This window comes from Mesoplodon densirostris, chromosome 13 (genome assembly GCF_025265405.1).
Source record: "Mesoplodon densirostris isolate mMesDen1 chromosome 13, mMesDen1 primary haplotype, whole genome shotgun sequence".
Classification (NCBI taxonomy): Eukaryota; Metazoa; Chordata; class Mammalia; order Artiodactyla; family Ziphiidae; genus Mesoplodon; species Mesoplodon densirostris.
In genome coordinates, this window is record NC_082673.1 from 57,265,960 (window position 1) to 57,293,082 (window position 27,123).

General features: G+C 34.9%; 1 protein-coding gene across 10 annotated transcripts in view; it reads left to right on the forward strand.

Moving 5' to 3' along the window:
- Positions 1–27,123, forward strand: part of VPS13B (vacuolar protein sorting 13 homolog B) — a 791,444-nt gene that overhangs the window by 406,829 nt on the left and 357,492 nt on the right. For all 10 annotated transcript variants that reach the window (XM_060116054.1, XM_060116052.1, XM_060116058.1 and 7 more), the window contains 5 exons: positions 4,819–4,990; positions 5,495–5,609; positions 7,321–7,387; positions 10,917–11,325; positions 23,661–23,772. In XM_060116054.1, coding sequence (XP_059972037.1) covers positions 4,819–4,990; positions 5,495–5,609; positions 7,321–7,387; positions 10,917–11,325; positions 23,661–23,772 — 875 coding nt within the window. The remainder of the gene's footprint in view (positions 1–4,818; positions 4,991–5,494; positions 5,610–7,320; positions 7,388–10,916; positions 11,326–23,660; positions 23,773–27,123) is intronic.

Below are 27,123 nucleotides of genomic sequence, written 5' to 3' on the forward strand. Positions count from 1 at the left end.
CCTAATATATAGGGACACTGGGAAATTTAGCCCATCACTGCATTGCTGCTTCCCAGAGAAAATTCTGTATTACGTAGAAGGGTGAACAAAAATTTTGGTATAAAAATAGATGGCTCTGGCATGCTAATTCTTATCATGGACCCAAAGTAAAGCTTTACCTGTACACTTGAAGAACATATTTCACTGTATTTCAGCTAGTTAAGGTTGTCAAAAATTTGTGTTCAGAGAGATGTTCAGGAAAGTGAAACACTATATAATTATGTTCATTGAAATATTTATGCCATTTTGCTTACAAGATAGCCCAACAATAAAAACTGCCTTTGAAAGTGCTAACATTTTGATGATCTGTTTTAATAACAGGTAAACAAAGCAAATAGATACACAATACATAAATACATACACATTCACATATTTCCCTTATAAGGTAAGTACATAAACTGTTAAGTCTTTTGGAAGCTGTTCTAATTATATAACATGTTATTTTGAACTTCTGGATTTTCAGTACTTTTCCATAAAGGTGATATAGGAAGGACAGTTATTATGGATAGCTATATTGTGTTGATGAAATTAAATCTCTCCAATTAAGTTGCGATTTTAGGCAAACCATTAAGCATTTTTTCATTTTAGCTTCTTGTATATATGTATAATGTCTTTGATAATGTCATCCTTATTCACAGCATTTTAAAGAAATAATTTTAAAGCTTTAGAAAAATCTAAAATTCTGAAAGAATGCTAGAATACTGATTTATAACTCAACCTAAGGTAAAATTGACAGATTAACCAACAATGTTGGGAGGTTAGGGTCATGGCAAAATTCAAGTTGCATATTTTATTGATTCTGGAATTAAAATTACTTCAGCAGCCTAGTTCTCAAAAAAATCCAGCATGAGCTATATTGTATAGCATGGAATATTGCCAATATTTTATAATAACTTTAAATGCAGTGTAATCTATAAAATATTGAATCACTCTATTGTACACCTGAAATTAATATAGTATTGTAAATCAACTATACTTCCATTATAAATATATGTATTTCCAAAAAACAATCCAGCATGAAGTGGTTCATTTCTTAGTCCCCAGTAATTATTTAAAATGCATTTATTTTCAGTTAAATCCAAAGTGAAAATTTGGGGGGGGAAATGATTGAAGGTGGTCAAAAGGTACAAATTTCCAGTTATAAAATAAATAAGCCCTAGTGATGTAATGTACACCATGGTAAACGTAGTTAATAATACTCTATTGTGTATTTGAAAGTTGCTAAGAGAGTAGATCTTAAAATTTCTCATCACAAGAAAAAACAATTTATGACTGTGTGACAGTGGATGTTAACTAGACTTACTGTGATCATTTCACAATATATATAAATATCAAATCATTATGTTTTATACCTGAAACTATTATAATATTATGTCAATTGTATCTCCAAAAAAAAAAAGAAAGTGAAGTTGTTTGGCATCAACTGCTATAGCAAAACTATTGTCAGTTTTTCAGTGATTTAAGTACAGTTAATCTAAGCAGTAATCTACGTCAAATTATTATTCTAGACAACCTTTTAGAAAGTAAGTTTAGTTTGAACACTTTTACTCAGTTGATATTTTAAGTATGTCTCATAATAGTTTTAAATCTCTTCCGCAGAATAGACTTATTTCATTAAATATTTATCTTTAAATGATTTTATCTTCAACATTTAGGGAGAAACTTTTATTCAAAACGTAGAAATCTTAGCATTTAGATTATCATCTAATTAATTGAGTAGCTGTTGAAAGAACCAAGATAATACATATATCAATGCAAGTTATTGTTTAGCCTTCACATATGAATCAACACAATATTTTGTTGTCATGTTTTTCTTATTTCAAAATAATCATGCTGGCAGATGTCTCTAGTTTCTCAATTATTGGCTTATGTTTTATGCAAAGAGTTTTATTACATAAATATAACCTATTTATCTGAGGTCACCTTACGTTTGTTGTGCTTATTTATATTATGTATCTGTATATTTAAATTTCTAATTAATATTTGCATTCCAAAAGTCCATAAAATTTAAAAACACTAAGGTATTTGTTGCTGAGTTGGGTAAGAACTATTATTTTTAAATTATTTTGACAATAAAGAATTCACTATAAATGAATCTAGTTTAAAAAAGTACAGTCTTAACAGTTGCTTGTGTTAAGTAGAAGAGAAGTATTTGCTTATATGATCCTTGGATGACTTATACTTTAAACTACCAGTAATTATTTTTATGTTGACATGTTGATAAGGAGCAGTATACTTTTCAGTGGATATAGCTCTAGCTTCCTGAATATCGATCTCAGTGGTGGTAGAAGGGGAAATATGAGTGGCAGGCTTAAGTAGTGAGCTTAAAAACAGTTATTCGTTTTTCCCACCCTTCACATTGAAATGGTGAGAGCAAAGGTAGTGGAAACCACAGCAGTCCACTTGTTATCGTTGACTTAAGTACAAACAGCAGTGGAAGTGTTTAGACCTTTGGGAAGTTTTGTGATTGAAAAAGAATGCTGGAGTTATTTTGATAAGGGAAAGTAGCAGTGTGGCCAAAAGTATGATCATCCCTGAGCTCTGAAGCAGGCCAAGGATGAAGGGCTGAAGTGTTTGCTCTTCCAGATGAACAAAGATAAATTCAGCTAGCATAATAAACTTAGTATTTTGGTCAATTTGCGACAAAATGGTGAAAGAATTGAACTGTATATTTTAGACCTTGGCTAAAGAGGTGTGGGAAAATAGTTCAGCGTCTCCAATTCTGGCTCAATTTTTGCTACAGATTTAGAAATAGAGCAGAAAATTAATGCACAAACATATTTAACAATACCACACCAAGTGTTGTAAATCCAAAATGAAAATTGAAACTGCATGAAGAAGGAGAGCAAAACTTTTTCTCAGGAGTGCTTGCTTATTAAATTTGAAGCCACGGTTTTCTTAGCATTCCTACTAAGTATACTTAATAGTGTTAAAAATCAAGGTTTCATTGATTTGAGATGGTCTTTTCCCTACAATTTCCATTCTTGGGATTATAATGTTCTTCTAAGTGTTGGAGGGAGAATTTAATTTATGAATTCTTCTGCTCTAAGACCCAGTCCATAGAGAAAGGCATACTGACTACATTATGCTGTCTTTTATTGAATTTGACTTTCTAAAATGTATCTTTTTCTGGGATTAGTTTGTGCTTTTCATTAGATGTGTTACTTTAGACAGCTAACCAAAAACCTGAATTTTTATATAGCTTCTCAAATTCTAGGAATTTCAATTTTAGCAGATTTAGGACCACTTAGTTTTGGAAAAACATTTAGATGAAAACATCACGAGCAGTGCGCTTTCTGCTTTGCTTGGTGTAATTGGAACAAAGAATGGCTATACTGTCTTCAATACATCATGCTGCCTACCAAACTAAGCTTAAGTACATATAACTAATATTTAAATATATATACATCTTTTTAAAAAGTAAGCATGCTCTGGTGTATTTGATCAGTTCACAGAGAATGAGTTTAGGTTCTGGAGTTTTTTTGAAGGTTTTAGATGGACAGCAAAGTTGGGATTTAAAAAACCCAAATACTTGGTAGCTAATCCTAAAAGAACAGAATACATGAGTGAGTGATCACTATCTCTGGCACCATCTCTTCCTGCCTTTGAGACTGAGGCTGTTCATCTTCAAACCAGGATTTATTTTCAGCTGCTGAAAAGATTAAAAAACAACCTAACAGACCTTTTACAGAAAGTTTATTAGTACCAAATTTAGGACCTTATACGTATCCAGAATTCAGTATGTATTTGTTGAACTGAATAAGCTTATGCTCTGATGAAGGTTTGGGACCAGCATGTATGGCAGGTTCTGTGAAGCTGCAAGATTCCCTTCTTCTGGGCTGAGGTCTGTGATCCAAGGGTTATATTCTTGGGCTTCAGCTGCCTCTTATTGGGCTGGAGACACACTCTGAAGTACATCAAATTACAAAATAATACCATCCCAAATGTGCAAAGCATTGAATATTAACCTGGGAAAATTTCTTGAGCTAAGAGGTATTTATCAAAAACCTGCTCATTTTACTTACATTTTGTTTCATTGTTATCATTTTTATTGTACCCTTCTGTAGGATATGTATAATTTGCAAAATATATTTCTGTAAAGATAACCATAACACACACACACACACACACGCTCATGCTCTGTACCTCTAATTAAGAGACTTTTAACCATATAAATCATTTAAAAAATCTGTTGTCGAATCTGCTAACTTTTAAATGTCTCCTTAATATTAAAATATGAGGCATGATGAATGTTTTGCTGTTTCTTAAATCATGGTGATTATGCTGTATTTTACTATGGTTATTATATGTTCATACATAAATACACCATAGCAGGGGTAGACAAACTTTTTCCATAAATGACAAGTTAGTAAATATTATAGGCTTTGTGGATCATAGTAGCTCTAAAGCAGCTACTTAACTCTGCTAATCAGTAGTCATAGGCAATAGATAAATGAGTGGATGTGGCTATGAGGTAGTAAGACTTTATTTCCAAAAATAGAGCCCCATTTGGCCCTTGGCTATAGCTACTCTATAAGGAAATACTCATTGGTATGATCCTAACTCATTTAGAGGAACTGGAACGGCATGCATGTACACTGTAACTATGAAAACCATATGATTAATGTATGTTTATATTACTGGCATTATGTATAAGCATTTATATGATTTGCAGTATCATATATGATAAGTTATAAGCAGTAATTGCAGATTTTAAATTATAAATTTTTAGTTATTTTTATTTCTGTTACAAAGTATTGTTGTTATTCCTCATCCCAGGGAGATTCTGTACAAGCAGTTGATGATTCACCATTCTCGGATTCTGTTACCTTGGAACAAACTACGAGTAATATTGGTGGATCCAGTGGTCGTGTTAGTCTGTGGATGCAGTGGGTGCTCCCCAAAATTACTATAAAGCTCTTTGCTCCAGATCCTGAAAATAAAGGCACAGGTACAGGATTACTTTTCTACTGAAAAGATAAAATATTAAACACTATTTTTAGAAGAAATTGGAGACTTAGTTTTATTTATCATTGGCATTTAAATCAATCATTAAGTCTAACTCAAGTGATTTCTATTAGTAATACTAACATGTTGCCTATAATACCTAAATTTTGTCTTATTTGTATTAAAATTCACTTCAAAAGCCATGAGGTAATTTCTTCATTGGTCATACCACTAAATGTATTGCAAAGACTGTTGACTGATTAGATGTAGCACTTCATACATTAACTGGGATTTCCCCTGTTTTGAAATAAGCATCGTATCTTAATTTTGAGGCCTATACTGATATTAATTTTCCTTATTTTTGTAGAATCTTATGTGGTTAATGAACAGAAAGTCTTAGTCCCTCTGTAGATGTCAAGGATATACATGCTAACATTAAATGTAAATAGAAAGTTTTAATATTGATTGTGAACCCTATACTGATATTAATATTTGTTTCTTATTGCAGAACTTTGTATGGTCAGTGAACTAGAAGATCTCAGTGCTTCCATAGATGTCCAGGATGTGTACACCAAAGTGAAATGTAAAATAGAAAGTTTCAATATTGATCACTATAGAAGCAGGTAATTAATGAATAATGAATATGGGAAAAACTATATTTTCCTTGAACAGAGTCTATAAAAGAATATTTATATTTTACTTTGATTCCTTAATTTTTTAAAAAACGCTGTACATATTCCCAAAGATGGTTCTTAACAGATATATTGGTTAATTTTACTTGGTATTCATTCATATATGGAATACAATAAAGTTTTGCTTTCTAAGAAGGCAAATCTGTTCATAAATATCCATACTGCCATATTAAATGAAATAAGCTGCTTTTACTAATCACCTCACAATTTGTTATGCATGTTGTATATTTGCCAAGATGTCTGGGACACAGTTAATGGCTCTGGTTTTTGCTGAATACTCCTCATCCACTCCCTATACCATAGACTGAAATGGAGCAGCATCTCATGTTCCTTACAGCTTTGAGTACTTTTCTTATCTCACAGATGATTAATGAACATGTGGTGGATGTTCCTAGAATCACATTTTTCCTTTCTAATAAATTTCTACCAAAAGTAGATTATAAGTAAATATGATTTGTTTATAATAATAAGTAATGGTAGTAAAAAAGTAATGTTTTAGATATTTTCATAAAGATATATAGCAATTTTATTATTAATTTTTCCAAAGTAAAAATATGAATGCTTTTAGGAGTTTTTTTTGTTTTATAACACTACCCTGGAATTGAGTTTTTTTAACTGAAATATAATTCACATACCATAAAACTCACACATGCTTTTTTAAAATTATTTTTTAAACAGCATCATATTTTTTGCTTCATAGTATTTTGGCAAAGAAACAGCCTTACAGTCCTTTTTTTCCTGGATTCATAATATTTATTCATTCAGCAATTAAGTGTCTGCAGAGTACACATGTTTCTGTACCTTTATTGATGCATTATATACTCTAAAAGCCATAGTCTTTTTTATTTAACTGGCTTCTAATTTTGCATTAAAAACATTCGAACTTTCATCCTTTATTATACATATCATATTGTTTATATAAATAACTCAACTCTGTCGCAGACAAAAAATTGTGTCATAACTGTGATGGTCAAAATATTTTGCTAGGTTTATATTAAGACCTGTTATAATAGTATTATTTTACCAAGTGTATGATAATTGTTTTTGTTGTAGTAACAGTGAATCATTAATTGATTTTTGATAATGGAATGGTTAGCTCTTCAGTTTCTTTTGAATGATATATCTCTATATCAAAATGATCCTAGCAAGTGATACATGAATTTTATTTTATTGATGAAATAATTTCTTGATTATGTGAATATTACAATTTATGTTCTAGATTATCAATGATTTTACTGTTAAATTTATGTAAGTTTTAAATATTTAGATTATTTATTCATTCATTTAATCAAAATATTTATTGAATGTATATTATGTTCCAAGCACTATGCTAAGCACTAGGGATATAGTGTTTAAAAAAAATAGACATAAACCATGTCCTTATGGACCTTAGAGTCTCATGGGTGAGAAAGAAAAATAACCTTGGTAAATATAGAATTTACCATTAAGACAAATGCTTCTCTGAAGAACTACCAGGGTGTGGTGCTAATGTAAATTGTTCTCTTGATTGCATTGTCAGATCCACGTTTTAGTTCAGTGTAGTGTTGTTTACATCAGAACTACTTGAAATAGTTATATATGCTCAATTTTTTTAACTCAGAAAAATTGAAGAGAACAGATAAGGTGAACTTATGTTTTCCAGGCCAGGGGAAGGTTGGCAGTCAGGACATTTTGAAGGAGTATTTCTACAGTGCAAAGAAAAACCTGTGGTGAGACTCATTTAGTAATTATGATTTTTAAAAAATATATTATAAAATGTTTTTCTTTGTTCTTTCATGCAGTGGGACTAATGTTTACAAGAATTAGAGCTCAGTAAATTCTTTTTGACCTTTTCTTCCAATATTACATTATAAAATAAAATTATTACTTCCTTTAAGCTGCTTGTGTTTTGTACCCATTTTCCCGTTAGAGCAATTAAGTAAATTTTTCAATAACGCAAAGGTAGGATTGCTTTTATTAATATACTTTACCATTAATGTATTATTATGTTGACCTTTTAGAAGTTTTTCCTATTCATAAGTGAGTTCATGTTGGATTGTTCTTTATTATAAATTAAAAGTAGTCATTTACACTAAAAGCAACTATTTTTTGTTTACTTCCATTAACAATGCTTTTGCAGAAGATGGTCCAGGCAGAGGCCATACCTAGCAGTGGCTCAAACCTAAACCTATGCAAACTTGAGCAGAATTAAAACTATCCAGATTTTTTTGCTTATGGCTTTTATTGCTTTTTGTCTTTTCACCTTCTTTGCTCCTGTCCATCACCTCAAGCCTTGGGGAAGAGTGTTGGTCTCTGGGGCAATGTGGAGGTGTCTTCCTTTCCTGTACTGACAAGCTGAACAGACGCACCTTGTTGGTTCGACCCATCAGCAAGCAGGACCCTTTCAGTAATTGCTCTGGCTTCTTTCCTTCTGTAAGAAATCATTTTTAAATTTTGCTACAGAACTCCCATTAACAGGAACCCAGAGAAGGAATTGAACTATCCATAGAGTCAACTCTTGATTTTCATCTTCCTCTGTATCATTCACTTTGTAAATGAACTATAATGTATTCTTAAATCATAGACTGGTTTTCACTATAATTTGTTTCTGGGTTACTTGAGTATGCTATTTGTCATTCTGGTTTTGTGAATATAAACTAATTTTACCATCAGCATTAGAAAATCAAAGTAGTATGTGGAATATGCTTGTTAAATTATACATGTATTGAATGATCAAGAGTTGACCATACTGCTTTTGTCATTCCTTTTACGATTCTTCCTTACATTGCTTTTTTTCCCTATTATTATACCATTTCCTTCTCAGAACTAACTCCAAGTACCTTATTTGGTGCCTGTTATATCTGGACAAGGCTGTACATCTGTCATTTACTGGACGGAAGATGAACGGTAGACTGTATACCAGTGGGTTTTAGAAGTTTAGAACCTTTTTTTTCCCTAGTGGTACAAAATATCTGAATATGTTATTAAGCAAGTTCTTTTAAGTGACATTTTTAAAGTCAATAAAAATGCATGTAATTTTTAAATGTTAGGAGCAGATTATCACAATGGTAATAGCAGTTTTCTTAAGAAACTATTAAATCAGTGCAAACATTATTAGACATTTTCTTAGCATGTGTAAACTAGTATTTCTTTCCCCTTTTCTGTAGCTCAAAAGGAATTTAAGACATATATCTTTAAAAAGAGTGTAAAAATTAGCCAAATATTTAAAATAATTGTGTTCTTAGATTTAGTGTTTAACATTGTATTTGCATAGCAAATACTAGTTTCTGATTTTGAATTTTTTCTAGTCTAGTCTGGAAAATTTTTTATGTCAGTGGAAGCTCTGTTTAGTTTTAGTTTCTTCTCTTTAAATGTTCATTAGTGTCCATGAGGAACTTTCTTAATTTTAACATGTATTCATGAAAGAAAACTAAAATTATTGTTAATGCCCCTTTTTTGAGTTTTTTAAAATTAATTTTTATTGGAGTATAGTTGCTTTACAGTGTTAGCTTCTACTGCACAGCAAAATGAATCAGCCATACATATACATATATCCCCTCCCTTTTGGATTTCCCTCCCATTTAGGACACAATGTTAATACCCTTTAAACTTTTATCAATTTTTCTAAATTTTTAAATTTTCATAACATTTCAGTAATCATCATTGCTTTCTAACTTTTCACTTTAAATAGTATAAAATATTGATTATTACTACATGAAAAGTAATATTTATATTATCTCAACTCCAGTTAGTATTCATTCATTCTTTAATTTTTCCCACCTTTTATTAGGGGAGTTAGGGATATAGCAGTTCAACACACTTTCTCTCATGGGTGTTGACCTTTCAAGAGTACCTACATTCAACATGTTTAAAAATATCTTTCCCAAATCAAAACATTTATACATTGAAACACCTTTTATACTATTTCCAGGATTCAAATGTTGCCATTAATTAAGATTTGAGGTGGGTTATTTAGATTAGTGGTTGATTCTACCCCTCCCCACCCTAATTACTGGTTGAGACACCTAGAGACACTGTTGCCGAGGCCTCTTCCTATTGGGGCCATACCACAGCACCCTTCTCCATCCACTGTTGCCTGCAATCTAGCATCATAGCGATAAGACTGGGATCACTTTTTCTTGTTTTACTGTATTTCCTTTGGTTTTGAGTGTAGAAAGCAAAAAGAAAGGGAAGTTAGATAAGAGGCAGTGAGAAAGTTGGAAAGAGTAAAAAATGCTTTGAGGGCAGGACAATTATATGAAAAGTGATTATATTGCATATTCATGTAATGCCTACTTTCCAAGTTTTTTTAATGGGGAGAAAATTAACTTTGAGAAAAAAACATATGCATAGGTACATTTTATCTCACCTTTCTTCATTATAAAGTCCAGATTAAAAACAAAAGTAACAGTGAATACTGAATTTCCTACTGTTTTCTTTTCATTAGGTGATAGGCAACAAAATGAGAGGAAGAAAATGGAAGTAGAAGAGGTTTACTAGTGATGGGATAACAGGCTCAAACGCATTGTTGCTTTGCTACTTCTAACTTTTTTTTATGTGAATGTATTTCCTTCTTGTTCTTCTTCCTCGGTTCACTTCCTCTCTTAACATCACTCTTTGGACTCTAATAACTAAAAATCTTCATCAGGCTTTGGGAAGAGGGGTTGGGAATGTGGAATATAACGACTTAACTCTAATTTTATTTTGAGTAATATGCAAAATAGAATTTTATGTACATTAATTGGTTCAGGAAAACTATTGGTTCCATTTCACAAATGGAAATACATAACATGGTATTTCAATTTCGCATGCATAGAAAACCCCTCTCTGACCCAAATTATGATGGCATATTGCTAATCTTAATGAAAAATTATCAAGAATGAAAAGATAAATCTAGTTATGATCTGTTCTAAATTCTGAATGTTACAGAAAAAGTAGAAATTATAGAAACAGGCACAAAGAGGTTAATTACCTCACTCAAGATCTAGAACTACAACCCAGGATTCCTAACTTCAAGTTCAGCCATTCTGTCTTAGAGGCTTTTGCCCTGTCTATGGAATTGATCAGTAATGTACTCATTAGGAAGTATGCTTTTATTTTTTTATTTGTAATAAACAGCTGACCAGTCATGAAAAAATAAAGTGTGGACGTGATAAAAGATTAAAGTATCAACCGAGATTGTTTTCTGCTTTCAAATAGTTTTGTTTTTCCCTTTTTTTAAAATAAAACATGTATTGTGATTTCCTTTTTCTGGAACAGACAACTGCAAAACTTCTAGATGGCTCTCATCAGCAGCATGGATTTCTCTCTTTGACCTATACAAAAGCTGTAACAAAAAATGTTCGCCACAAGTTAACATCAAGAAATGAGCGAAGAAGTTTTCATAAGTTACCTGAAGGTTTAACAGATGGTTCCCCTCATTTTCTTCATGAAATACTTCTTTCAGCACAAGCCTTTGATATTGTTCTTTGTTTTCCTTTACTTAATGCCATTGCAAGTATATTTCAAGCAAAACTACCAAGGACCCAAAAAGAGAAAAGAAAATCTCCTGGTCAGCCCATGAGGACCCATACGCTGACTTCACACAATTTACCTTTGATTTATATCAACACGAGTGTAATCAGAATTTTTGTTCCAAAAACAGAAGAAATGCAGCCAAGTATTGAAGGTATGTCTTCAGAATTTTTTTTTGCTCTGATTTTCAATAACCTTCATCTAAGGACTTAGTTTTTCTTTTTGTAATATGGTAGCTGGTTGTAGGTTGCAGTTTGGTGTATTTTAAAAAGAGTAAACATGTTATAGTCACTTTACAACTAAATCTTTAGGAATTATATCAAAATATTGGGTATGTTTCTGACTCTACTAATTACTAGAGTAAGAAATATGAGAATTTTTTTCTTTAGGTCTTTTGCTAGTAAAGCTTATACTTTCAGTTGTTTTGTTAAACTCAAATGTTATGTTCTATATACCTAAGATAACTAAAAATTGCTTTAAAAAATTAGCAAACACACTACACACTGCATTAATGGCATAAATTATATTGACAATCTTGTGCAGCCTTCACCACTGTCTATTTCCAAAATGTTTTCATCACCCCAAACAGTAACTCTATACCTTATATATTAAGCAGTAACTCCCCCTTGGTAACCTCTAATTTACTTTCTGTCTCTCTGAATTTTCCTCTTCTAGATATTTCATAAAAGTTGAATCACAGAATATTTGTCCTTTTGTGTCTGGCTTATTTCACTTAACATAATGTTTTCCGGGTCCATACGTGTTGTAGCATGTATCACAATTTCATTTCTTTTTATGCCCAAATAATATCTATTGTGTAGATACCCCCCATTTTGTTTATCCAGTCATCTATCAGATACTTAGGTTGTTTCCACTGTTGGGTTGGCTATTGTGAGTAATGCTACTATATACAAGCATCTGTTTGAGCCCATTTTTAATTCTTTTGGGTATATACCTAGGAGTGAAATTGCTGGCTTATATGTAGTTCTTTGTTTAGGAATCTGTGTTTTTGAGTAACCATCAATCTGCTTGGAAGCCCTTTTGACTAGGACAGGATTTATGGTATTTTCTGAACAGTACTAATGTGCAGGCATAGTTGAGTCAACAGGAAGAGCAATGGGAGCTCCCTCTTAGTAGGGGTGGTAGTACCTGTGTGCTGAGCACTTTCACAATGAGACACAGGTCAGCAGTTTCACTGGTTAACTCTAGCTTCATTTTTCTGTCATACTCAGTGGTGGTTTATTGAAACAGGTTCTGTGTTTCATTGATTTGTGTAGATATCTGAAGGAATACAAATCTGGCTATTTGGAAAAGGGTGGGAAAGGAACAGCTTTATTTCCTTTGTGTGTGCATTCGTTTTGTTTGTTTGTCATTTGTTGGCTTACTGTTTTGTGACCAATTAGTTATGTTTCATGACTAATACTATATATCACACAGTTTTGTTGATGTTGGTTTAAACTTCCCATTTGGCTGCTATAACTAGGAAAATCTCCAATTGATTGTAATTGCAAGAAAATTTCTAAACTCTTGCTATTTTATTTTTAAAGCTGCTTTTTTCTTTTTTTGGTGGTGCTTATGGTGGGATTTTTAAGGTACAAGTTCAAAATTCTGATCCCTAAGCACCTGCTAAGCAGGTAACCTTGAATAAGAGTATGGGGTGAGGCTGCGGGTGGGATCTTGTTATAGCCATCTTTGGAAAATATGTTCTGCCACATTTCTCTGTGAACTTTTGGTTAATTTAAATCCTTTGCTTGTGTGAATACTTTTTGTAATAAACACCTTTTTAGTGGCATTTTTCATGACTTGGGTGAGTATATATATATATATAGAATAAATTCCTAGCAAAAGGATTGCTAGATCAAAGGGTATAAATATCTTCAAAATATTAAGGAATGTCAAAATGCCCCCCTAAATGGCTGTACCAGTGTATACTGTTTCCACACTGTCATTCTAACAGAGGTTTATGAAACTTTTTAGTCTTTTCTCAGTCTCATTAATGAAAAGCACACTTTTTTTCTAAGGAGTTGCTCATCTTCATCATTTATTAAGAGCTCTTTGTGTTAAGCTAATTCATTTAACAATAAGAAAAATATATTTAACATTCTAATATTTAAAGAAGTGATATTGAAAGTCTGGTTTTCGACTTGAATATTGCTTTCTTTATGTGCAATTATTATCAAGATTCTGAATCTACAGGTGTTTGGCTTACAGCTAGAGCTACTTATTTCATAACAGAGGACTGGTTTTTGGATCTAATGAGTCTTCTAGAGTGAATAGTTCCTCATGAGGATTAATTTTTAAAAATACAGTTAAAGCAAAGAAGGAAGGCATTCATTTTCGTGTTGAAAATGCTTCTAGAGGGAACATTTCCTCATTTGGTCCTAGTAAATGCAGGTGAAATAAACCAAAAAAGAGAAGCTTTGAGGTGGAGTCAAGATGGCTGTATGGGAAGACGTGGAGTTAGTGTCTCCCCACAACTAGGGTGCCTGCCGGCCGCCGGTGGGGGACTCTGATGCCCAAGGAGATGGGAGGAACCCCAGATTGAACCGGTAGCACATAGGGGGACTGAGAGGGGAGGAGAAGTGGAGGCCAGAAAGGATCGGCACCCCTGAGGCTGGGGAGATCATAAGAGGCAGGTAGGAGGGACTCTCCAGGAAGAGCAGGAGAGGAGTGGAGGGCGATCGCCTGGCCCACTTGGGCCGGGGAGCCTGCTGAGCACACAAGCCGGTTCCCCCACTCCAAAGCCCCATCCAGGCCATGTGGGTCCTTGGGTCATAGGAGGGAGGCTGGGGAGATCAGGAGAGGCAGGTGGGAGGGGCCCTGTGGGAGGAGCAGGAGAGGAACAGAGGGTGTTTGCCCTGCCCACTCAGGCCAGGGGAGCCTGCTGAGCTCCCAGGCAGATCCCCTGCCCTCCAAAGCCCCCTCCAGGTCACGTGGGTACTTGGGGGCATAGGAAGGAGGCAGAGGGGAGAACAGGAGAGGCAGGTGGGAGGGGCCCTTGGGAAGGAGCGGGAGAAGAGCCGAGGGCAATTGCCCCACCCATTCAGGCACGGGGAGCCTGTTGAGCTCCCAGGCCGATACCCTGCCCTCCAAGCCCCCTCCAGGCTGCGTGGGTCCTTGGGGGCATTGGAGGGGGGCCGGGGAGATCAGGAGAGGCAGGCGGGAGGGGCCCTCCCAGACCCCAGACCAGAGGAGCAGGAGAGGAGAGGAGCATGTTTGCCCTGCCCACTGGAGCTCAGGAAGCCTGCTGGGCTCCCAGGTGAGGTCCGCTCCCCTCTGAGACAAGGGGTGGAGGGCATGCCTGGGCTCCTTCTGTTTCTTGAGCCTAAACCCCACCCCCAACGGACCCCATGGCCTTTTCCAGCCCTGTGGTCCTGAGCATTGTCCCCACCCACTGCCCAAACCTCATCCTGGCTTAGGCCCCACATTCCACAGCCAAGGCCTTCCCCCCACACACACTGCTTTTCCCCCCTCCTCCTCTTTCTTCCTGTTGTGGTACTGATGTACCTTCCGGTTGTTGATTCATCTATATTTATATTTTTATATACTTTCTAACATATCTGTTAGTTTCCTAGTCTAAATTTATTTTTTATCTTGTTACTGTTCTCTTTTTTTTTTTTTTTTTTTTTTTTGCCACCCCATGTGGCTTGCAGGATCTTGGTTCATGAGCCCAGGGTCAGGCGGAAGCTCCTGTGGTGGGAGCTCCAGGTCCAAACCACTGGGCTAACAGGGAACCTCAGACCCCAGGGAATATTCATCAGAGTGAGGTCTCACAGAGGTGCTCATCTCAGCACCAAGACCCAGCTCTACCCAATAGCCTACAAACTCCAGTGCTGGAAGCCTCATGCCAAACAACCAGTAAAACAGAAACACAATCCCACTCATTAAAAAAAAAAAAAAAAAGAGAGAGAGACGGCAAAAAATATGTCACAGATAAAGGAGCAAGGTAAAAACCTACAAGACCAAATAAATGAAGAGGAAATAGGCAATCTACCTGGAAAAGAATTCAGAGTAATGAGAAAGATGATACAGAATCTCGGAAGTAGAATGGAAGTATAGATTGAGAGAATACAAGAAATGTTTAACAAAGATCTAGAAGAACTAAAGAACAAACAGAGATGAACAACACAATAACTGAAATGAAAAATACACTAGAAGGAATCAATAACAAAATAACTGAGGCAGAAGAACGAATAAATGAGCTGGAAGACAAAATGGTGGAAATAACTGCCAAGGAGCACAATAAAGAAAAAAGAATGAAAAGAATTGAAGACTATCTCAGAGACCTCTGGGACAACACTAAACACACCAATATTCGAATTCTAGGGGTCCCAGAAAAAGACGAGAAAAAGAAAGGGTCTGAGAAAATATTTGAAGAGATTATAGTGGAAAACTTCTCTAACATGGGAAAGGAAGTAGTCACCCAAATCCAGGAAGCACAGCAAGTCCCATACAGGATAAACCCGAGGAAAAACACAAAAAGACACATATTAATCAAGCTAACAAAAATTAAATTCAAAGAAGAAATATTAAAAGCATCAAGGGAAAAACAAAAAATAACATACAAAGGAATCCACATAAGGTTTTCAGCTGATTTTTCAGTGGAAACTCTTCAGGCCAGAAGGGAGTGGCAGGATATATTTAAAGTGATGAAAGAGAAAAACCTACAACCAAGATTACTCTACCAAGCAAGGATCATTCAGATTCGATGGAAAAGTCAAAAGCTTTTCAGACAAGCAAAAGCTAAGAGAATTTGGCACTACCAAACCAGCTTTACAACAAATGCTAAAGAAACTTCTCTAAGCAGGAAACACAAGAGAAGAAAAATACCCACAAAACAAACCCAAAGCAATTAAGAAAATGGTAACAGAAACATACATATAGATAATAACCTTGAGTGTAAATGGATTAAATGCCTCAACCAAAAGACACAGACTGGCTGAATGGATACAAAAACAAGATCCATATGTATGCTGTCTACAAGAGACCCACTTCAGACCTAGAGATACACTGAAAGTAAAGGGATGGAAAAAGATATTCCATGCAAATGGAAATCAGAAGAAAGCTGGAGTAGCAATACACGTATCAGATAAAATTGACTTTAAAGACTGTTACAAGAGGTAAGGAGGGACACTACATAATGACCAAAGGATCAATCCAAGAAGAAGATACAACAATTATAAATGTTTATGCACCCAACATAGGAGCACCTTAGTGCATAAGGCAAATGCCAACAACCATGAAAGGAGAAATCGACAGTAACACAATAATAGTAGGGGACTTATACACCCCACTTACGCCAATGGACAGATCATCCAAACAGAAAATAAATAAGGAAACACAAGCTTTAAATGACACAAGAGACCAGATAGATCTAATTGATAATTATAGAACATTTCACCCAAAAGTGGCAGAATACACTTTCTTCTCAAGTGCACATGGAACACTCTCCTGGATAGATCATATCATGGGTCACAAATCAAGCCTCAGAAAATTTAAGAGAATTGAAATCATATCAAACATCTTTTCTGACCACAATGCTATGAGATTGGAAATCAGTTACAGAAAAAAAAACTGTAAAAGACACAAATACCTGGAAGCTAAACAGTGCACTACTAAATAAGCAAGAGATCACTGAAGAAATCAAAGAAGAAATTTAAAAATACATAGAAACAAATGACAATGAAAACATGACCACCCAAAACCTATGGGACGCAGCAAAAGCAGTTCTAAGAGGGAAGTTTATAGCAATTCAGTCTCACCCCAAGAAACAAGAAAAATCTCAAACAATCTACACTGCATTTATAACAACTAGAGAAAGAAGAACAAAGAAAACCCAAAGTCAGTAGAAGGAAAGAAATCATAAAGATCAGAGCAGAAATAAATGAAATAGAAACAAAGAAAACAGTAGCAAAGATCAATAAAACTAAAAGCTGGTTCTTTGAGAAGATAAACATAATTGATAAACCATTAGCCAAACTCATCAAGAAAAAAAGGAAGAGGACACAAATCAATAAAATTAGAAATGAAAAAGGAAAAATCACAACTGACACTACAGAAATACAAAGGATTGTAAGAGACTACTACAAACAAGTATATGCCAATAAAATGGACAACCACAAAGAAATGGACAAATTCTTGGAAAGGTACAATTTTCCAAGACTGAACCAGGAAGCATTAGAAAATATAAACAGACTAATCACAAGTAATGAAATTGAAACCATAATTAAAAATCTTCCAACAAACAAAAGTCCAGGACCATATGGCTTCACAGGCGAATTCTATCAAACATTTAGAGAAGAGCTAACACTGATCCTTCTCAAACTCTTCCAAAAAGTTGCAGAGGGAGAAACACTCCCAAATTCATTCTACGAAGCCACCATTACCCTGATACCAAAACTAGAAAAAGATATCGTAGAAAAAAGAAAATTGTAGACCAATATCACTGATGAACGTAGATGCAAAAATCCTCAAAAAATACTAGCAAACAATCCAACAGCACATTAAAAGGATCATACAGGGTTTCCCTGGTGGTGCAGTGGTTGAAAGTCCGCCTGCCGATGCAGGGGACACAGGTTCATGCCCCGGTCCAGGAAGATCCCACATGCTGCAGAGCATCTGGGCCCATGAGCTCTGGCCACTGAGCCTGCGTGTCCAGAGCCTGTGCTCCACAGTGGGAGAGACCACAGCAGTGAGAGGCCTGCGTACCGCAAAAAAAAAAAAAAAAAAAAAAGGATCATACAGCATGATCAAGTGGGATTTATCCCAGGGAAGCAAGGATTCTTCAATATATGCAAATCACTCAATGTGATACACTATATTAACAGATTAAGGAATAAAAACCATATGATCATGTCAATAGATGCAGAAAAAGCTTTTGACAAAATTCAACACCGATATGTGATAAAAACTCTCCAGAAAAGGGGAATAGAGGGTACCTACCTCAACATAATAAAGGCCATATGTGACAAACCCACAGCAAGCATCATACTCAATGGTGAAAAACTGAAAGCATTTCCACTAAGGTCAGGAAGAAGACAGGCATGTCCACTCTCACCACTATTATTCAACATAGTTTTGGAAGTCCTAGCCACGGCAATCAGAGAAGAAAAAGAAATAAAAGGAATCCAAATTGGAAAAGAGGAAGTAAAACTGTCACCTTTTGCCAATGACATGATACTATACATAGAAAATCCTACAGATGCCACCAGAAAACTCCTAGAACTAATCCATGCATTTGGTAAGGTTGCAGGATACAAAATTAATGCACAGAAATCTCTGGCATTCCTATACGACCAACAACAAAAAATCCGAAAGAGAAATTAAGGAAACACTCCCATTTACAATTACAAAAAAAAAAATAAAATACCTAGGAATAAACCTGCCTAAGGAGCTGAAAAACTTGTACTCAGAAAACTATAGAAAGCTGATGAAAGAAATTAATGATGACATAAACAGAGAAATATACCATGTTCTTGGATTGGAAAATCAACATTGTGAAACTGACTCTACTCCCCAAAGCAATCTACAAATTCAGTGCAATCCCTATCAAACCACCAGTGGCATTCTTCACAGAATTAGAACAAAAAATCTTACAATTCATATGGAAACAGAAAAGACCACGAATAGCCAAAGCAATCTTTTTTTTTAACATCTTTATTGGAGTATAATTGCTTTACAATCGTGTCTTAGTTTCTGCTTTATAACAAAGTGAATCAGCTATACATATACATATATCCCCATATCTCTTCCCTCTTGCGTCTCCCTCCCTCCCATCCTCCCTATCCCACCCCTATAGGTGGTCACAAAGCACCAAGCTGATCTTCCTGTGCTATGTGGCTGCTTCCCACTGGCTATCGATTTTACATTTGGTAGTGTATATATGTCCATGCCACTTTCTTACTTTGTCCTAGCTTACCCTTCCCCCTCCCCATGTCCTCAAGTCCGCCAAAGCAATCTTGAGAAAGAAAAATGGAGTTGAAGGAATCATGCTCCCTGACTTCAAAGTATACCACAAAGCTACAGTAATCAAGACAGTATGGTACTGGTACAAAAACAGAAATATACATCAATGGTACAGGATAGAATGCCCAGAGATAAGCCCATGCACATATGGGCACCTAATTTACGACAAAGGAGGTAAGAACATACAACGGAGAAAAGACAGCCTCTTCGATAAGTGGTGCTGGGAAAACTGGAGAGCTACATGTAAAAGGTGAAATTAGAACAGTCCATAACACCAAACACAAAAATAAACTCAAAATGGATTAAAGACCTAAATGTAAGAGCAGACACTATAAAACTCTTAGAGGAGAACATAGGCAGAACACTCTTTGACATAAATCACAGCAAGATCCTTTTTTTTTTTTTTTTTTTTTTTGCGGTATGCGGGCCTCTCACTGTTGTGGCCTCTCCCATTGCGGAGCACAGGCTCCGGACGCGCAGGCCCAGCGGCCATGGCTCACGGGCCCAGCCACTCCGCGGCATGTGGGATCTTCCCGGACCGGGGCACGAACCCATGTCCCCTGCATCGGCAGGCAGATTCTCAACCACTGCGCCACCAGGGAAGCCCCAAGATCCTTTTTTGACCCACCTCCTAGAGAAATGGAAATAACAATAAACAATTGGCACCTAATGAAACTGAAAAGCTTTTGCACAGCAAGGGAAACCATAAACAAGACCAAAAGACAACCTTCAGAATGGGAGAAAATGTTTGCAAAGGAAGCAACTGACAAAGGATTAATCTCCAAAATATACAAGCAGCTCAGGCTGCTCAATATCAATAAAACAAACCACCCAATCCAAAAATGGGCAGAAGCTCTAAATAGATATTTTTCCAAAGAAGGTATACAGATTGCCAACAAACACATGAAAGGATGCTCAACATCACTAATCATTAGAGAAACACAAATCAAAACTACAGTGCGTAGTTGGTCACACTGGTCAGAATGTCCATAATCAAAAAATCAACAAACAACAAATGCCGGAGAGGGTTTGGAGAAAAGGGAACCCTCTTGCACTGTTGGTGGGAATGTAAATTGATACAACCACTATGGAAAACAGTATGGAGGTTCCTTAAAAAACTAAAAATGGAACTACCATATGACCCAGCAATCCCACTGCTGGGCATATACCCTGAGAAAACCATAATTCAAAAAGAGTCATGTACCACAATGTTCACTGCAGCTCTATTTACAATAGCCAGGACATGGAAGCAACCTAAATGTCCATCGACAGATGAATGGATAAAGAAGATGTGGCACATATATACAATGGAATATTAGCCATAAAAAGAAACGAAATTGAGTTATTTGTAGTGAGATGGATAGACCTAGAGTCTGTCAGAGTGAAATAAGTCCAAAAGAGAAAAACAAATACCGTATGCTACCACATATATATATATATATATATATATATATATATATATATATATATATATATAAAATCTAAAAAAAAGTTGTGGTGATGAACCTAGTTGCAGGATAGGAATAAAGAGGTAGACATATAGAGAATGGGCTTGATGACACAAGGTGGGAGGGGGAAGCTGGGGCAAAGTGAGAGTAGCTTCAGCATATATACACTACCGAATGTAAAATAGTTGGCTGGTGGGAAGCAGCAGCAAAGCACAGGGAGATCAGCTCGGTGCTTTGTGATGACCTAGAGGGGTGGGATAGGGAGGATGGGAGGGAGGCTCAAGAGGGAGGGGATATGGGGACATGTGTATGCATATGGCTGATACACTTTGTTGTGCAACAGAAACTAACACGGTATTGTGAAGCACTTATATTCCAATGAAGTTCTTTTAATATATATATATATATATATATATATATATATATATATATATATATAGTTCAAGGTGGGCATAGATAAAGTCATAAAGAGTAATTCACCAGTAAGATGTTGTGTTACCTACCAACATTCATATTAGGTTGGAAGGCACAGAATTAATTATTAGGGCCTCTCATAGATAGCATGAATAGGCTTTGCCAGGGAGAGTTATTCCCTCCAGTTCTGGATGGACAGAAATAGAGAGGATCTGTGGTGCTGTTTTCCATGATGTTGGTCTCAGGAGTCTTGCCTTTGACTGCAATCTTAGCTGCGAGCTCTGACCAGGTGGACCACATCTCTTGTCTGATCCTTGCCAGAGCAAGGACCCAGAAGTCTTGCCCACATACACCTTCAACCACTGCCTACAGCTACTACCACTCCTACCATAGTTCAGCTGTTTATACGAAATACGTATTAACCTATATGGAATCATCATCTTTCCCCTAATCTTCAACTGTTTCTGTTAATGGTAATGTTTGCTTGTATTGGTATGAAATTTGCAAACTTCAAATGTTTTTATGTTTTTATTAAAGAAAAAAAATACCAAAATTTTTAAAAAAGGGGGAAGCTTGTTTTTTGCCAACTATAAAGTAACTAAAGAAATGACTCAAGGCACTTTCTTGCATAAATATCTATTTTTATTATTTTTTTGTATATCTCAAAGGTACATTTTGATAAGCTGAATACTTTCTATAATAAAATTGATTGTTTTAATTTAGTTTGTGGATGATCTGCATTAAGTGCTTTTTATCATTATTATAACTTCATAGTCAGTTTAATATAGTGAGAATAGTTTTGGCTCTAACAGAAACAATTCTGTTCTTGGATCTGGCTTTGTATGTAACACCAAGTACGTCATTTTTCTTCCATATGTACCTCATTTACTGCAGTGTTTCTATTACATTTCAGACTTTCATATGGTCGGTAGTATCTGTAGCCTAGAAGAACAGTTAGCAAGTACACTAATTGCACTTTTGTGGTATGCTCTATTCTCCAGGCTTACTATTTATTGATTTAATTGAGGCCTTCTGCTTAATCAGAGGTTTTTACCCACATGGAACTATTTGATAAGCATGGCATAAAATGCAAGATCTATGAAATGTAAACAGTGTTCATAGTATAAGGACCTATAATCAAGCCAGACCTCTAGTCATTTGAAAATAGTACAACTGCATGAGAAGTAGTTTTCTATTTGATCTTTTTTGCTATGGACATTTAAAAATACCATCTTTATTGTAGCATCCACATGCTAATATTTATTATGATAGCTTGTCTCTTTCTTCCCCTTTTGCTGTCCTTCCCCTGCCATTTTGCCTCTCCCTTTATGTACATCTTATTCTGGTCTTTCTTTTCCTCACTGAATATCTTTCTTCTTACTTTTCTTGATTTTCTTAATTCTGACTTTCTTTTTTAGACTAATCTAAGTCAGACCATACTGAGTGTTCTGCTGAAGCAGCTGGAAATAATCTCTTAGCTTTTGCATTCTTTGGCCACCACAGTTTGGGAAATATGGATTGTATGCCTTTGTAGGCATGTTCTGTTCAGGATATTCCTGAGGTCTTGCAGCCAGTCCTTTTCTGTTCCGTTTGTGGCAGATGGTTGTTCTTTGAGAGAAATTATGAATTTTAGTATATGTTTTCTTCACAACCCCAAAAGTTGTATATTGTTAACAATTTTAAACAGCTACTACAGTAGACTCATCTGTGGGGGAAGAGGGAGTAAAATTTAATATAAATTAATGGGGCCATCAAGAACACCTTTTCATTCCAAATAATTTTTAGAAAAAGACATTAAATTAGCCAGTGACTTTTAGAAAAATTGTTGAGCTTTTTATCATGAGAACATGTGATAAAATTTTTTTATTCAGTATAGAGAAAAGAATCAGAATTAATATACCTTTTTACCTTTTATTGTTTTCTGAGAATACTTAGGTTTAGATTCTATTAGGAAGTAGAACTTTTACACAAGTGTGAAATTACTACTTCTCAAGTAATTCCACTATAGAAATTATTAAAATTAAAAAGTGCCTAGAACAGAAAGTTGAAGTGTCCTTACGTATTAATCAGTTACTGGGTTTTTTCTTTCTTTATCATTGCAGCCATTATTTTCTTCACCATTGCAGCCATTAAGCTGATATGTTACAGCCTAATGTGCTATTGTGTGTTTGTATGTGTGTGTGTGTGTGTGTGTGTGTGCGCCCATTGTATTTAATTATTACTAATTGTGTAAATTCAAGTAACTTTGAGAATTTGTTAGTGCCTTTCTGATATCCTTCAATATATTTGTAAACAACAATGCAGTGTTGAAACCCCAGGGCTGAAAATCACTTGGGAGAAAGATGTAGTATTATCAGATCATGAAATTAGATAAACATACTGCTTCAATATTACTTACATATAATTAATATCACATGTTTTCATGTTGAGTGGAGTCTCTTTTTCATTGCCATTTTAATTGTCTATCCTGAGAACTACTTATTGGGATATAAAGGAAGTAGTTAAGAAAAGCATTAAATATTTCTATTTTAAACAAATTTTCCTCGTCCTGATTTATGGTCTTATCTTAATTTGTCTCTATCCCATTATTCAAAAATTTTTCCTTAAAGATGAAGTTGCATACAGATCTACTGTATACCTCATTAATCTATTTCTTTTACAGTTAATCAGGCAGGAAAAGAAGACACCATGGTTCTGAAGATTGGCTCTGTTGCTATGGCTCCCCAGGCTGACAATCCCCTTGGCAGATCTGTCCTCAGGAAAGATATTTACCAGTAAGTTTATTTTCTTATGTTCAATCTTGCAACAATTTCATACTGCAAAGAAGTACACTGATCAATAAAACTTGCTCAGTGTGGCCTGTAGAAATACTTTTCATTTGGGATCTTTTGATATTTAAAACCAGATTTTTCTGATTTTCTTCAGTTGTGGGTTTTTAAATTCATTCAGACAAATCAAGTATTTCTGTGAAGTGTTGATGAATAACAGAATGTAAGTACCAAGTCACCATAAAACTGAAGAAGCGCAGTTTGGAAAATTTTAGCAGACATTAGATTTGACCAAATTTCTAATTACATGAGAAAATTAGGTCCTCTCTAGAACTATATCCTAATATAGTCATATTGTATCAAAATGAAGCATTTTCTTAACTATAAGCCATTATTTGAAATGTAGGGCTGTGTGTGTCATATGGATCAAAGCTGTAAAGAAAAGCAAACTTCTAAGGAGAAATTTCACAGTAAACACTTTCTGTGAAAATGCCATGCTCTGGATTTTGTCACTGACTATTTGCAAACCACACCAAGCATATATGGACAACTAAACTGGTGAACACATGTAATCAACATGATAAAAATAATATATCATTCGTACTGAAGTTGGCACTGCTGCCAGACATAAAAGTACAGTTGCAAATAATGCCAAGTGCGAAAAGTCACAGAAATACAGATGAACAAGTGTCTTATTTTTCCTTCTGGTCTGTTTTTCAGATGTTGTAGTCTCTCACTCTTATCAGAAATAAATTTCTACTGTCCTCCAATAAATGTTACTGCTGAGAAAGATTCTGATTTTTGTAATACATTTACCACCTAGAGGGTGACAGCTCTTTTTACTTTAAGTGGACCTAGGTATTTTGTTTTCTCAACTTTTTCTGTTATTTGTGTTGACATTTTTTGCCTTTGAATTGTATATCTTGCTTTCTTTCTTGTATTACTTTTTCTGGTAGCTTATAGTATTCATCCCTTAAATAAGTTTTTATTTTGCTAACTTACATAAAATTTAAGGATGTCAAAACTGAAGTAGGCCTTAGGAATCATCTAATCCAACTTCCTTATTTTATAGATTAGGAAACTGAGAAGTCAAAAGAATAATTGTCTCTAGTCAAGTAATGACAGAGCCAAGATCACAACTCATATTTTGACTTCCTCAGTATCTAGAGAAAAGATTACAGCAGAATCCTTTCTGGGTGAAAACAATTTAATTTTCTAACATTTGGGAATTCTTTTAGGTATATTTATCTTTTCTTTTCCACTTCAGAGCTAAGTAGTCCTCAAAGAGTTTCCTTCTTTCCTTTTGGTGAAAGAAATATGTTTCATATTAAAAGACCCTATCACCATCAATAAAGTGAACCACTAAGATACTTCCTCTCCTCCTCTACCCTTTCCCCTTTCTGGCTCTTCAGCAGTCATTTGTGGAGATGTGGCTCTCCTATGCCCCCTTCATTTTTTCCTCCCTTTTGTCCTTCTTGAACTTTTTTTCCCTCAGTCTCTCTTCTTATTCAGTTCTCTATATTTTTTCAGACCTTATTTTTCCTTCCCTTTCTGTATCTTTCTTCATTCTTTACCTTTTCCCTTTTCATATTTTTTCTTTCTTTACTTTCTGCCTTCTTTCCCTGTATCTCATTTCATTCCATTTCACTATTTTAATAGTTTGACTTATTTTATAGAATATAGAAATATAATGCCAAAAAATAAAATCTAAAAAGGTACATTATCTCTTTAGATCTTCAGTGCCTCACATCCTGCCTCACACAAAATACATATAAATATGTACACAAAAAGTACATAATAGCTATTTTATGTTTACAGAATAAATGCCCTTACTTTCTTTTTCTAATTGACAAAACCGAGGCACACAGAATTTTTATGTGTTTTTTCAAAAGCATATACTTATCTAATGGCAGAGCATTTCAGAATCTATTTCTTTAGAATTCTCTTCAGTTATTTTTTAATTCATATTTCTATCATTTAGTCCCTCCCCCTGATTATGTGATTTAGTAATTTCATTCTCCTGCTCCCTTTCCATATGTTTTTACTTCCTCTTTCTTTTAATCTGCCTTTTGTGTTTCTTCTTTCTGTCTTGTTTTTTCTAACTTCCTCAGTGTGATAAATGGCATCTATAAAAAACCCACAGCTAATATAGTTCATAGTTAGAGACTGGGTGCTTTCCCTTTAAGATCAGGAGCAAGATAAGATATCTGCTCTCACCACTTCTATTTAGCATTGTATTAGAGGTTCTAACCAGGGCAGTTGGGCAAGAAAATGAAATAAAAGGGTACCCAGATGGTAAGGAAGAAATAAAACTGTGTCTTTTTGCAGGTGACATGACCTTGTATATAGAAAATCCTAAGGTATCCTCTGGAAAACTTTTGGGCCAATAAACTAGTTCAGCAAGGTTGCAGGATAAAAAATCAATATATAGTTAACCCTTGAGCAACACAGGTTTGAACTGCATGTGTCCACTTATACGTGGATTTTTTTCAATAGTAAATACTACACAGCCCATGGTTGGTTGAATCCGTGGATACAGAACCATGGATATTGAGGGCTGACTCTAAGGGACTTGAGTATCTATGGATTTTGGTATTCCCGGCAGGTCCTGGAACCATTCCCCCACAGATACCAAGGAACAACTGTGTAAATATCAGTTCACAATAACAATAAGCAATGAACTCTTTAAAAGTGAAATTAAGAAATCAATTCCATTTATAACAGCATCAAAAAGAATTAAGTACTTACAAATAAATTTACCAAAATAAATATACAACTTACACTCTAAAAACTACAAAACATTGTGGAAAGAAATTAAAGAAGATCTAAATACATGGGAATTATATCCCAATTACATAGATCAGAAGACTTAGTATTGTTAGATGTCAGTACTCCTCAAAATGATCTGCAGATTCAACATAATCCACATCAAAATTCCAGCTAGCTTCTTTGTAGAAATTGGCAAAGTTTCTATATGGAAAATTATTCATATGGAATTTCAAGGGACCCAGAATAGCCAAAACAATCTTGGAAATGAACAAAGTTGGAGGATTCACACTTCCAGATTTCAAAATTTATGACAAAACAACAATAATCAAGCTAGTGGAGTACTGATATGAAGGTAGACATACAGATCAATAATAGAATTGAGAGTCCAGAAATAAACCATCACATTTACTATCAATTGGTTTTTAATAAAGGAGCCAAGACAATTCAATGGTAAAGAATAGTTTTTCAACAAATGGTACTCAGAAATCTGGATATCCACATGAAATTGGACCCTTACCTGACATTATATACAAAAATTAAGTCAAATGGATCAGAGACATACAATTAAGAGCTAAAATTCTGAAACTT